Raw genomic sequence first — 13,923 nt, 5'->3', positions numbered from 1 at the left:
CATACTCAAGAAGTCCTCACGGACTTTATAAACACGAAGAATTACGTTTATGGTGTCAAGTGCATCGAGACATTTAATTTATACGTTAATAAGGGTATGTTAAAAGACGTTTTAATTAAAGATGTTTTTTAATAAATATGAAACATTATTAGGAATTAAGGAACATGTCACATATATTAGTTAACAGGTCCCTTTGCTATTTAAAAATTAATATTGCAACAAATTAAATTGTTAAATTTTTCAGTGCAATGAAGCTCCTAGTCTAGCTGAAACTTTGTCGAATAACTTGTTGGTGTATTAGTAAGATTTAACATAAATAAATAAGTCAGGTTGAAAAAAATTTACTGAACTCAAGTGAAATATAATATAGTATCCTTTGTAATCATCTCACTTATCGTTATTTGAATAGTATTTATTTAATCAATGATAACGTCATCTTAAAGTGACGACATTTAACTGTTATGCACTGGTCAATAATGTCAATTCCGAATACAAAAGTCTATTTAAGTCTACTTGTAAACAAAAAAAATAACGAAAACTATTAGTGAAGAAAAAAGTTATGCAATCTCTTTAAATCAATACACATTCTAATACATTTACTGCTTTAGATACAGTGTTTCATTTATAAAACATGAAAATATAAGGGATGCAGAGTGTAGAGAAATTTTAAGGATCAGAAACTGATATCCTGATATAATTTTATAATTATGTTCAAATGACATTTTTTCTATGGAGAACGAAATTTTGTACTGACGCTAAAACTGCTGAAAAAATACCAAGTGTTTAACCAAATATTTACAGCGAATAGAGCACGATTAAGATAATTGTCCATTTATCAGTGATCACAATTTTAAATCTATTTGAATAAATATTTTCATGTCAAAACTTGGCAGAATGCACACAAATACGAAGAGTCTGTTTGTGTCCATACATATGCCCATGTATTTTGAACGCAACAACTTTCTACTACCATTATATTTTGCCTTATCTTGCATACTGATATGGATTGTTTTTTGTGGATGATAAGTAATTGAGGAACCTCTTGTATTATATAACTAAATATATAACGATATAAAATTATATATAATGTAATTATATTTCTAAATGTAAATGAGTTTATATACGTAAATGATTTTATTTTATTTTACTTTATTATATTTTATTTTACACGAGCCAGTGATAGTGTCAGATTTTATCGAATCCAATGAGAAATAATAAATCTAATTAGAATAAATGAATTAGTGTCGTGGATTAGATACGCGTTACAAGTATATGTATGTTCATTTAATGCATTTTAATTACAGTTCACATTTACTACGTGGATAAAGCTTATTATTGATTTCATAACGGTTTTCATTTGTCACATAAAATTTATATTTACCGAGTCTGTTGCGTCATGTTTACGAGATACATGGTTTATCTGAATTATCACTGTTCTGTGCTCACGCACGCTCCATATGACAACTATGATTCAAAAAAACGCAATTTCATACGAAGACAGTTTCACTCATTTATTACGGTAAAATGAATACCAGCTAATTTTGCCAATTTAAATAAGCCATAACTGTTTAGTTGGTATTCAATTATTATAGGAGAAAAATAGTAGAGATAATAATTGATATAATAGGTCATCTTTTCGTGGTTCAATCGAAAATTCAGTTTATAAGTTCATCGCGTGTTATGAAATTATCGTATCAAAACTGATATTACTCTTACGAACGTTTATACTATAAAATAAGGGAGGATCACCCTATCTTGTAAGTTGCACTGAAGCATTATACAATTTCGCAGAAGTGTGGTGAAAGGTATCATGGCGAAAATTGAAAGCTCGATATCAGGTTTGGAACCTCTTCCTGGAAGAAATGACGCATTCCACACGCCGTATGCGTTTCTCGAAGCAAGAAGAAAAATAGATGGTGCGGAAAGTTTATGGAGGATCGGAAATAACATATATGATCTGGAAGCTTTTTCTAAGTATCATCCCGGAGGAGAAGAATGGATTCGTCTTACTAAAGGCACTGACATAACAGAACTTTTCGAGGTAATTATTTGTTTTTATTAAAGCGCATAAGTTACAGTGCAATCGTGATAATATTAATTGACGACAATATCACCATTTCTTATAGTTTCTATTATGTGTCCGATATATTACATTTACTAAATGTTAAAAATAGGCAAACGCGGGAAAAATGGCTCAATCGATCAGTATTTCACAGATTGATTTTCAAAAGAAGTAGAAATACAATATTGTTACGGCAGGGTTGCCCAAGTCTAACACAAAACACTATTTTTTAAAACAAATTCAAAACATGTCTTCTCTCCAAAATTCTTTTTCGGAGACTTTCTATCAATTTGTTTAAAATTAACACCTCTTGGCAACCCTATTGATTCAACAATCTTCAAATATATGGATTATAAGGTTCCTTTCACAGGAATTCAGGGCGACTTTTGATGGCATCACAACATCATGAAGTTGATCGCAAAAAATAACTGTTGCGACACAAATTGACGATCGGTCAGGTTTAACCGGTTGGATGTGCCGCGCTTCCAGAGTAAATTAATACTCAGAGTAGAGGATCGAAGAGATGATTAATATTTACTGTATGTGCTGTACTAACGAGTTCTTTATTTTACAATATGTAAAATTATACTGAGTTCTAATACTGTTAGACCGAGTTAGAGCCCACGCGTTCAAAAAGGTCGAGGATTGAAACTCGTCGTCGCGGCACTCATAATAAAAATCCCGGATCTAACAGTTTCCCGAACTCGGGTAGATATAGGTTATTAACGAGGCAGTGAGTCGTGATTGTTTTGCTCAGTGAGACTTTACTGAATGTGGAATACAAAGAACGTTTGTCTGAGCAAACAGCTAACATACCCGCGATTACAACTCTTATCAGTTTACAAAAGATCGAATGCAAAATGAGAACGATCTCTTCCAACGAACTGTACATCGCCAATCGGTTACGGCCGACGACCGGTGTTTTCATACCGACCGGCGCTGTGAGCCGAAAATATTATCTTCTCTTTCGCTCTCCTTTTCGTAGCAGGCTATCCTACCTGCATGAATAGCAACGCGTACGTGACTCGTCTCTACCGTTCAAAGTCAAAGAAGAACAATAAATACTCGATGTTTTCTCCTCGTCGTATTTGTACGAGGAATCATAATCGAATAACGACTTTGAGCGGTAGATACCGGGTATACTGCCGAAACCGGTAATAATTATAACCTGCAGTTTCTAACAAATACTGATCGTGATGTTAACGTGTTGGATGTTGAGTTTCTTTGTGGACTGCATGGGTTTTGTCTTTTATATTGAATGCGTTGTGTAGTGGAGAGGGTGTGTTTGAGTGTGATTGGTCGTGTCTGTTGGTGTGGGTGTAGCGAAATTTGGCGCGATAATAGAAAGAGGACATTTTCTCTCTTTTTCTAAGGGCGTCTTGGGGTTCCTGGAACTTAGGATCTACCCTAGTTTAGTTTAGTTTAGTTTGGCTCGTTTCTCCCGGGAGGAGGGAGTTTCGCTACTCCCTCCCAAGGCCCATCTGTGACGTAAAGTCGGTAGATATCACACAGCTCTGCCATAGGGCTGCGGTGGGCATTACCCGGGGATATTCTTTCCCCCGGTTTTCCAACCCGACCAACTTTTTTAGGCCCGGGCCACATGGAGGCAGGGGAAGTACTCGCGCGGGGGGCGGAGAGTCACTAGGATCGTCCCATCCCTACCTAATAAAATTAGTTAAAGGAGTATGGTCGTCGGGGCAACCGATCCTTCGTCTCCAAAGTGAGTACCAGCTCACTCTTTGCTTCACCCACAGACCGAGTACAGACTCGGTACAGACCAGGGGTGGAATCATCGTGCTTGTGTACTTTCCATCATCGAGAGAGAGCTGTATCGCCTATTTCAACCCCTTATCCAGTTACCTGCTTATGTCCCGAACAATTCAGGAACCCCCCCTCCTCTGGTTACCCATTTCAAAATTACCACCCCCCGTCAAGGACAGGGAGGGAGTCCCAGGACTCCGATAGCGATACATGGGGAGGCCGTTCTAGCCGACCTCAAGGAGAGACGTGGTCGGGTTCGGCGATCACCTCCCCCGGGAGCTGCGATGGACCATACATGAATCCATCGCCATGTGAATCTAGGGTCTACCCCAACCCTGACCTAGTTAGAAACTAGGGTCGTTCCTATGCTGCAATAAACGAGCTTCCACTGTACAAGATCTGGTACTCTCGAGTCCTCAATAGTGGTCTAAGGAGCGCTGTGAGAGCTACATAATATGAATTCCAACATCACTGAAAATTCTATCCAAAGAGTTCTTATGTCCTTCTGCCACTCATCGAACACTGAACCTTGAGTCAGAACTTACTTAATATCAGATATTTAGCACGATGTCGCACACATTCAGAATAATAATAGAATGATATGCGTCATTGTCAGCGCTTACTAAGGTTTATCTAACAGCAGTAAAAGTAGCACCAAGTACAAACCCAGAAAAGTCGTACGACATATATCACTTCGACGTGCTTCGACGGTTGGAACTGTCGTTCAAACGGTAGGAGCAACATACATAAGGATGTTGTAATATCAATAGTACAACAAATTATATCGTCTATGGGTGGCTTCAGAGCTCTTAGAAGTTTAAAACAATCTTTTAGGTTTTTCAACAAATTCTTAGAGAATCTAGAAAAACTGTTGAGGAAGCTGTAAGTCAAAAATCACATTGATAACGGAACGAGTGTTTCGTAAATTATTAATTAATATTGAAGCTGATTGATAAAATCACCGTGACTACACTACCTGTACTTTTTATTCCTGTAAAATGTAATTTATGCAATTTAATTGATTCAATTTTAAATGACATGTTCCTTCTAGTCGCACCATTTGACTGATACGGCCACAAAACTTCTACCCAAATATTTTATAAGGAAGGCAGTTTCTTCACGGTCGGTGCCATTAACATTCAAACCGGATGGATTCTTTCATACGTTTAAAAAACGTGCACTGGAAGCACTCAAACACGTCGATTTTCATCGGCCTTCGAAGAAGTCGAATGCTATTGCCGACTTGCTCGTTACTACTACAATTATTCTTAGTCTAGCTGCAGTTTTTTTGCAATCTTATGTAGTCATCATTCCCGCTGGTAAGTACAGAATGTCACAATTAATATTAGTTAAGAATTAATAAATTAATTACTATAGAATATCACTAGAAGGAAGAGTATGTATTTACCAATTGCTACCATTTATAAATGTATAGGTAAAATTGAATATAATAAAAACAAATGTTGATACAGTTTTATATGTTATAATTTTAATGGAATATTGTCGCTCACTTGCGTGAATTTTGTGCAGTCCAAGTCCGACGAAACCAATTATTGTGAAAATTGATCAAAATATATCTATGACGTGCAATTTATTGTATTCTAAAAATAGCACATTTCATGCGACTAAATAAGTATTGTCTGTCATTTTTATGAATTTCTTTTTTTTAGTTAATTAGCTCTCATATGATAGGTATATAGAAAATAGTGTAATCATTAAAAACAAAGTGAAAATCAATACTAACTGTACATATAAATATTCCAGTCATATATGTGTATTTCTATAAATTCTCTGCAAAACAAGTTACTTGGAAAATTATAGACCAGTTAAGGGGTTTTATTTCAGTGATTCGAAAACATAGTATCACTATAACAATTTTTTCTGAATAATAATCGACTCAATAAAAAATCTGTTCAACCCATTCGGTGCTATGAGTGTGTATACACATTTTATGAATTGGCCTCTAAGTAATAAGTGGTAGTAGTAGTGCCATAAACCATTCGTCAAAAGTATGCCGCACCGCAAGGGCTAAAGGGATTTTACTTTTATGGTTTTTTCTAGATGGTGCTCCGGGGCTTATAACATAAGTAGGTATTGTAGATTTAGACCCAAAATTTTTCATGATCTACATGATATTGGCTACAGAAATACGTCTGGATATTTTCAAATACAATTGTGTTTTATTCTCAGCAAAAAAAATTTCGTGAAAAATTGTTTATAACAAAAAAAGTTTTTAACGAATCATTTATTCACAAAAAATGGACAAAGTGACACTATGTTTTCGGACCGCTAAAGTGGTTTTCCCCTTAAAAACCATAACGATTTAAATATGTATTTCGTTCGGCAGTCATTTCGACAGCCTTTCTGTCCTTTTATAATTTTTTATCTACAGAAAGCCCAAAATTTGGTCTGGTGTCGAAAACTATCTTACATACCTGAATATTTTTCATGTTTACTGTTAAATGCACGACCTGTCATAAGCATATTTATTTCCATTGCCTCCTAATATCAGTGAAATGTAATTTTATTAAAATAGTATTATTTTCAGGAATTTTTCTTGCGTGGACAGCAATAACCGCTCATAATTATTTTCATATGAGGGATAATTTTCGAATGTATTATTTTGATCTAAGTACAATGTCGTCGAAAGAATGGCGAATAACGCATGTAATGAGTCATCATACTTATCCGAATACTCTCTGGGACTATGAAATGTACGTAACAGAACCTTTGTTTCAATGGCTCCCGGACAAGAGAAAAAGTATGATTAAAGGTATTATCAGTCAACTTCTGAGCCCCCTGCTTTGGTCAGCATTATTCTACGGTCAATTGATTAAAAGGTTCGAATAGTATTATTTATCTTTGCTACATTTTATCAGGTCGTACACAAGATAAAACTTCCATTTCTATTGGTCAATAGAAAAACACTGTAGATTGAAAACTATGATTTTCATTTAATCAAAATTTGTACCATGATGATCAATAGTCTTCAGTCAAGCAAATATAAAGTAATATATTCTATTCTACGCGCTTTTTAAATTATATTTATTTTTCAAATTTTATAAATTACCGTTTCTCGATTAGAGAATATTTTATTTCATAGATAACGCTCCAGATGTATGGAAGATGAGAATCTCTTTTGGAAAAACCTAGAAGTGTATACGATAGATGCTAATTTTGCTAGCATCCAAATAAAATTCATAAAAGTATGCGCAATACTTGCGACCATATTGTTTACTAAGGTAGAATAATGAAACAGTTACAAAAAGAGTTCAATAATCAAATAATTTAGAGATGCACAGTACTATAAGATTACAATTTTTGTCTCACGTAATTGGCAATGTTGGTTATATGCAGTCTACTAATCGCGGTTGACAAACAATCATTCGAATATCGGAAACATAATACAATACATAGAACCTAAATCTAAATTCGTAGACACAAATTGCACTCAATCCTTGATTTAAATGGAGACTTGTTGTGTGCAGTGCTTGATAATAATTCGTGTTTAAAGGTAAGGTCCTCATATCACTGTACGTCCAGTAAAGATTAGGCACCTTTAGTTTATTCTGGTTTTACCACGAATCACTTAAAAGTTTAGTATCGCATAGATCAGGCATGCTCACGAATTATGCATATGTAGTTTACATCTAACGTGTACTCGCCCAGTGTGAACGCAATATTCTAGTTATTATTTATAATACTTAAAATAATTACAGTTAAAAAAACTACGCATATAAATTGCACTTACATAATCACAGTTGATCACAGTAAATCCTCAAAGTAGGTAACGTGACCGGTTCCTCCTTACTGCTCATAGGACTGATGACAGCGTGTTCCGGCCTGTACTAGAGTTGGCCGTTATAGGGGTCATTAGGTGCATTCACATGTATTCTCCCGGCAAAAGATCCATTTACACGGACGCTCCAATCTGTCAATTTTGACATGCCAAACGAACCTCTCGGTTTAATGTGTAATCACGCGACATTTGAATCAATCGTTAAAAATATATTTTATTAGTAATATGCTACCTTACTTTTTCCCTATTACGTTCAACTATATTGCACATCTGATTCAAACTTCGCGAGGTTACATATCAAACCGAAAGGTTGGTTTGTCAAGCCAAAATTAACAGATTTGATTGACGTGCAGGCGGATCACTTTTGTACACAATGTTTGGAATTTTGCTGAATTTGAAATATAGTATAGTCTACATGAAATCGGGGCGGGGGGTTTAAGTCATCATTTCGCTAGTTTCAAAACTGTTTAAAAAACACAGACGCTCAAATTTAGCATTTTTACTAATTTTTATAAAAACTACCTTTATAAAGAAATTTTTATCGTCGCAACCATTAAAGATACGACCTTGACGTTTTTCATTTTCATCGTAAATGATCTTTCTTTATAACTAATTTTTTGTTCCAACGCGAAATATTCGCAGCGGCAGCGAATGTTTTGCGATGATAGATTTTTTATACATAAATTTTTGCGGAAATTTTTCGCATTGGTGTGAACAGTCTCATAAGACGCCATGCATTTAAAATTGTTGTGAATCTATCGCTGCGAAATATTCGCTACCGCTGTGAATATACATATTACTTTATACGTTAAGTTATTTTTCCAAGGCAAAAATATGAACAATTTATTGTTTTACAAATTTGACTATTGAGTCACGGCTATAAGGAGGGACGATCCTAAAGACTGTCAGTCCCCTGATAAGTACATGCGACCCTCCATATGGCCCGGGCCTTAAAAAGTTGGGATGGGTGAAAAGCGTCGGCGTTAAGATACTCCGGATAATGCCACCCCTGGACTAGTGATGGGCACCATCGACTAAAAACTATCGACTAAGTCGATAGTAACCAACGACTAATTTCAGTCGACTAATTTTTTCAATCATCGACTACTTTAGTCGCTTGAAGCGACTAACTTCAGGCGAATAATATTAGTCGCTTGAAGCGACTACTTTCAGGCGACTAATATTAGTCACTTGAAGCGACTACTTTAGTCGATTAAATTTAGTCGCTTCAAGCGACTCGCTTGAACTATCGAGCTATTGATTGGATCTTGATTATTTTCTTCGCGATGCAAACGAATTGTAATTTTTCCATATATTTTTTTATGCATTACCAAGAACTGTGCAAATTAATACTTATAATCTAATTGATTTTCATACAAAATTTAGAGCAGTTAATTTTTTAAGTGTCAATATTAAATAGCTTACAAAAAATCGAATATTAGTAATTGTTTAAAAAAATTTGTTTACCACTTATATTTTTGAAATTCTATCCATGAACTAATACATTTCAAAAAGGTAAATACACCAATGGTGCTGAAAAATTGATGACATAATCTATACATAACCTATAAAGCAAAATTTCAGTCGACTAAAAACTATCGACTAAATAGTCGATAGTATGTTGCGACTAAATAATCATTAGTCGATAGTATGTTGCGACTAAATAATCATTAGTCGATAGTTTAATTTAGTCGATGGTGCCCATCACTATCCTGGACCTCAGGTCCTTGTGAAGGCTAGGCATTATATTGCCTTGCTGAGGGTACCGAAACCCCCACTCCCGGGTGACCACGTGCTCATTAATCGCTAATCACTAGGGGTAAACTAGGCATTACCACAGACGAGATATAAAGATAGACCTAACATGCAATGTAATTTTCTGTCCCATACTTCGGGAGCGTTAGAAGCCTCCGTACCATTTCAGTATTCCAGTCCTTGTTAGCGAAACTGGGACAATAATGTATGTGTGTATCGCTATATGCAGTCATGTGTGTGTGTGTGTGTGCTGTGCATCATCACAGTGTCGGACGTAGTTCCTCAAAATCGGAAACTTTTATGTAGAGGTGCGCTCGAACCAGCGTGATTTTCGTGGGACACCGAGTCCCATAAGATGTTAGGTCTATTCTTATATCTCGTCTGTGGCATTACTCCCAATCCCTTATTCCCCTTCGGGGGTTATCCCCACCATGGGGCTCAGGCTGTCATGCTTCAGCCGTGTTGGAAGGTTCGAAGTTCGAGCGTGGCAATTTAAGCTCCATAGTGGGGGTACCCTCTGGAGAGGGATTCGGGCTCGGGAGTAACATATGACCATGTCTGGTATAGTTATGGCTTTTGTTCTTCATAAAAATATGAACATTAATTTATACGTAAACTATACAGTGATTTGAGGTAATACCAGGATAAACATTCTATATAAAATAAGATTTTATTTGAACTATTTCTAGTAATGTTTTCATTCTATCGGTGAAAAAAAAATATAATAACTTCAACAAGTTTACCAATTGTTTTTTAATTAAAATCGTAGTAAAAGTGAAATTGCACTATGTGAATAGACATTTGGTTGGATTTTATCAATCACATTAAACGGGAATAAAATAAGTCGAAGTAATGTAGTCTAATGTAGGGTATACGCGATGGAAACAATAAAAGATGCGTTCGCTAAAATGACACCACGACTTAACCAATACCAATAAACTGTGTCTGTTTTAGATATTATTCTGTAATCTTTGAATATGGTAAATTCGAATTCCGTGATGCAGTGCCATTTTTACTTCCCGTGTTGATGACTTCGTTGGCACCGAGTGTTCTCTTTGCTTTAAAGTTCTGGTTGTTGATTATCATGTCAAGCAGTTTTGTATTTTCCTTTATTGGATTTAATGCCGCACATCATCATCCGGACATTTTCCACGATGGTGATACAAGCAGGTTTGTTTATATTACAATGTATTGAGTTGTTCGGAATGTCCGTAAAGTTTTCGAAGCTGAATTGTATATCGTATTTTTAGTTTTCAATTCTTCTAACAATATCTTTCCATTTTTTGGATTATTGACTTCTAGATGAATTGTTTTGATGTTTTTTTCATATACAGAATATTTCAGCGAATAAAATCAATACACATCTAACGGGGAAAGTCTGATAAGTAGAGTAGATGGTATAACATTTCTCAATCGAAATGGTGTAGTTTATTTACACGTTTGAGAGAACGTAACAAAAATGCATTTCTTGAACGTTCATAGTTACTCGGCTATATTTTCCGCAGAATATAAAATGGAAAATGAATAACATGCACAGTAAATATATTCCAAACATACACCTAAGAGATACTACCTGCTCACCATATCAAACGATGTTTCTCTTCATCAATGGAGAGATAATGAAAAAATTGGGCCTAAAATCCTACGAACTTTCCGAACAACCTAACAATAACACTGTCGAATTAAAACTTTTTTTCTGATCTGCAATATCCATTTGGCAATCATCGTAGACTTTCTTGTCCCAACCACGAATCCAGCAGCAGAATTTCTTTATCTCAATTTTTGAAAAACACAAGATTTTGTAAAAATGCATGATTGAGCAAAAATGACGTATTGACGTTTCATGTCCGGGATGCCCAGTTTGTACGAAACTTTAGGACGAGCGGACGTACTTGAATAATTCAGACGGGGCGGAGGTGTTTTAAGAAGGCCTAATGACGGTCAGGTCATCAGAAAGAAATAGTGGAGATGGTAAAAATCGAAATATATTACTAGAACTAGTAAGGGAAATGTAATATAAAGAGAAGAGATAAGGGAAATGAGAGAGGAAAGCGGAGAGAAAGCTTGAGAAAGGTGTTATTAGTAAATTTTCGCGCGGCTAATGACTGGACACGCGGTTTCGACGGCACGCGGATGGGTACGGACTGCGGAAATTATTTACGGAAGTCTGACAAGGAACAGGAAGGGCAGTCGGGAATATTTAGGGTCGCTCAGGTCGGTGTCAGATTCGACGGATATCACTCATCCAATCAATGACTGGACATCATCATCGCGACTCTCACTAGTGCAAAGTAGGACGGACTGACGAATAACGGATCATTTAAAACTATTCAAACCACAGGAGTTAATAATGTATACACTCAGTATTGGGGAAACCCTCCTCTATCTTTTAAAGAAAAATTGAACTTTCCAGCGTGTTTAGTTTTCACGGAACACGTCATTCTTGTCCAAAATCGTGCGTTTTTACAAAAACTCATGTCTTTCAAAAACGGAAGCTGATAGAGTACATATAGTATGAACGTAAAGTGAAATTAAATTATTAAAGACACTACCATAATTGCGAAGCGGAGTAGCACAGAACAAATATAATTAAAAAACTGTTTATTTAATTTTCTTAATTTGACCAAATTTTTTATCTGTGTAAGTATACAACGTGTTTCTTGCTCTTAATTCTTTTGCTGTTGCTAAGTGCACTAACCGATACAATAATGTATTTGGTACATTATAACATAAAACTATACAGTAATTTAAATGTTTCTTTTTAGAGACGATCTTGATTGGGGTTTGCTGGAATTAGACGCCGTGAGGGAACGAAAAGTGATCGATGACTCCGATTTCCTTGTATTGACTAATTTTGGTTTACATGGTCTCCACCATCTATTGCCAACAGTGGACCATTCTTATTTGCCTCTGTGTGTAAATGCCTTCGAACAAACTTGTAAAGAATTTGGAGTCTCTACAGAGAAGTGGACACAATGGGAACTCGTAAAGGGTCAATTTAAACAGTTACTACGTACTGAGCCGAAAAAGAATCACAGATGAAGCAAAGATAGTTTGCGATCGATTTTCAGACAACGGGTGCTCGAGAATTAAGACGAATCTTGAATGTTAGATTATTTGTCATATTGTGTAATGAATTCGTATAAAATGTGTCTCTGATTAGTTTTTAACATATCTTTTCAAGTAGTATATGAGTATTGATAGCAGGAGAAACAATATTCATTGTGTTATAATACAATTTGTACACGTGATAGTTTTATTTGTTGTGTGTTTTACAACCTTTTTTTTCATACATTTGCAATAGCGTAGCACACATATTACTATCGCCGATGCAAATATAACATTGAGAACATGATTTAGCAGGAATTGCTGATTTTATATTTTTTGTCAAAGTGAACAAAAATTTTAAGTAATTTCAAGTATAAAGCACTATTTCTACTCAAATATAACAGATGCGGTATAGTATTCGTTACCGCAATATGGACTGATTTCACACCTTCAAATGTTGCAATGGTTGGGTCAAAATGATCCGGCACAGCCGATGAGCGGAGGTTAACCATTATATGACGAAGTTAGCTGCAATGCTTGCGAAACGGTGGGAAAATAATTCCAAAAGGACATGGCTTACACTCGAAACCCACAACAGTGAGACCTGTATGATACCAGGCCGTGAAAGTCTCAAATATCTGATTCGAACATTAGTTGGTGGTCATTAACACAGAATTTCGTAGAGTTTTGCTTCTTTAAGGTATTCAAATAGGCTTTAGAATTTCAGTGCCAGGGAATGCAGTATCGAGAATGGTACTGGTTCAGGTGGTGTTCTATATCCTTGTTGATATTATTAGAGTCTTTCAGTATTTCCAACGTTTCCCGGTATTTTCTAGGAAAATAACCTTTGGTCTTTTTGCTATAACTTTAGTTTCATTGAAAGGTAGTGTCCTGATTTGGTGTCCTGTTGTTTTCTGATGTTCCGCAACAGCTGATTGAATGTACCCTAATTTGGCGCATCGCTCATAATCCTTGAGTCGTGTGCTCACAGTCCTCCCAGTTTCGCCAATATAAACTTTTTCGCACGAGCAAGGTATTTTGTAAAACCTCGCCGATGAAAGCTGCGGTTACGGATCTTCGGGATAGGTAAGTATTTGCTTGATTTTGGCGTGTGTAATAAACATGGTTTTTATTTTGTGTTTCTTAAGTATTCTGCTGATGCAGTCGGTAGTGCTTTGTATATGTGGTAGAAAGGTTGTGTTCTGATTTTCGTTATTGTTGGAGGTGGACTGTTTATCTTCTGGATGCATGATTCTGAATATTGTGCCATTTATTTTACTTTTTAAAGAAACCGTTTTGTTGTAAGTAGGAACATGAGGAAACTCCAGTATATTAGAGAAGCACCGCAAGGCACACACCAGTATCAGTGTGTCGTTTGACCGCCTGATGGAGCTAGCTGCAATGCTTGCGAAACGTTGGGAAAACAATTCTACGAAGACACGGTTTACACCTGAAAGCCTCAACAGTTAGAACTGTACAACTAATGTTCTGCATGACA

General features: G+C 35.9%; 1 protein-coding gene across 1 annotated transcript; it reads left to right on the top strand.

The window, feature by feature from the left end:
• On the top strand, window positions 1-12,736 carry LOC107193050 (cytochrome b5-related protein-like). The gene is made up of 6 exons (XM_015582426.1): window positions 1-94; window positions 1,792-2,041; window positions 4,875-5,142; window positions 6,372-6,663; window positions 10,332-10,547; window positions 12,143-12,736. Exons 2-6 carry the CDS (start codon window positions 1,811-1,813, stop codon window positions 12,417-12,419), a joined length of 1,284 nt encoding a protein of 427 aa, XP_015437912.1. The 5' UTR covers window positions 1-94; window positions 1,792-1,810; the 3' UTR covers window positions 12,420-12,736.
• The last annotated feature ends 1,187 nt before the right edge of the window (window positions 12,737-13,923 follow it).

Source organism: Dufourea novaeangliae, unplaced genomic scaffold (assembly GCF_001272555.1).
Source record: "Dufourea novaeangliae isolate 0120121106 unplaced genomic scaffold, ASM127255v1 scaffold547, whole genome shotgun sequence".
NCBI classification, from domain to species: domain Eukaryota; kingdom Metazoa; phylum Arthropoda; class Insecta; order Hymenoptera; family Halictidae; genus Dufourea; species Dufourea novaeangliae.
Note: the sequence above shows the minus strand (reverse complement) of the source record. Positions and strands in the feature narration are given on the sequence as shown.

Excerpts from the sequence above, each read along its gene's own strand:
- LOC107193050 (XM_015582426.1), top strand. The coding sequence starts at position 1,811 with ATGGCGAAAATTGAAAGCTCGATATCAGGTTTGGAACCTCTTCCTGGA. Across the intron at positions 2,042-4,874 it reads ACATAACAGAACTTTTCGAG|TCGCACCATTTGACTGATAC; the intron begins GTAATTATTTGT and ends TGTTCCTTCTAG. Across the intron at positions 5,143-6,371 it reads TGTAGTCATCATTCCCGCTG|GAATTTTTCTTGCGTGGACA; the intron begins GTAAGTACAGAA and ends TATTATTTTCAG.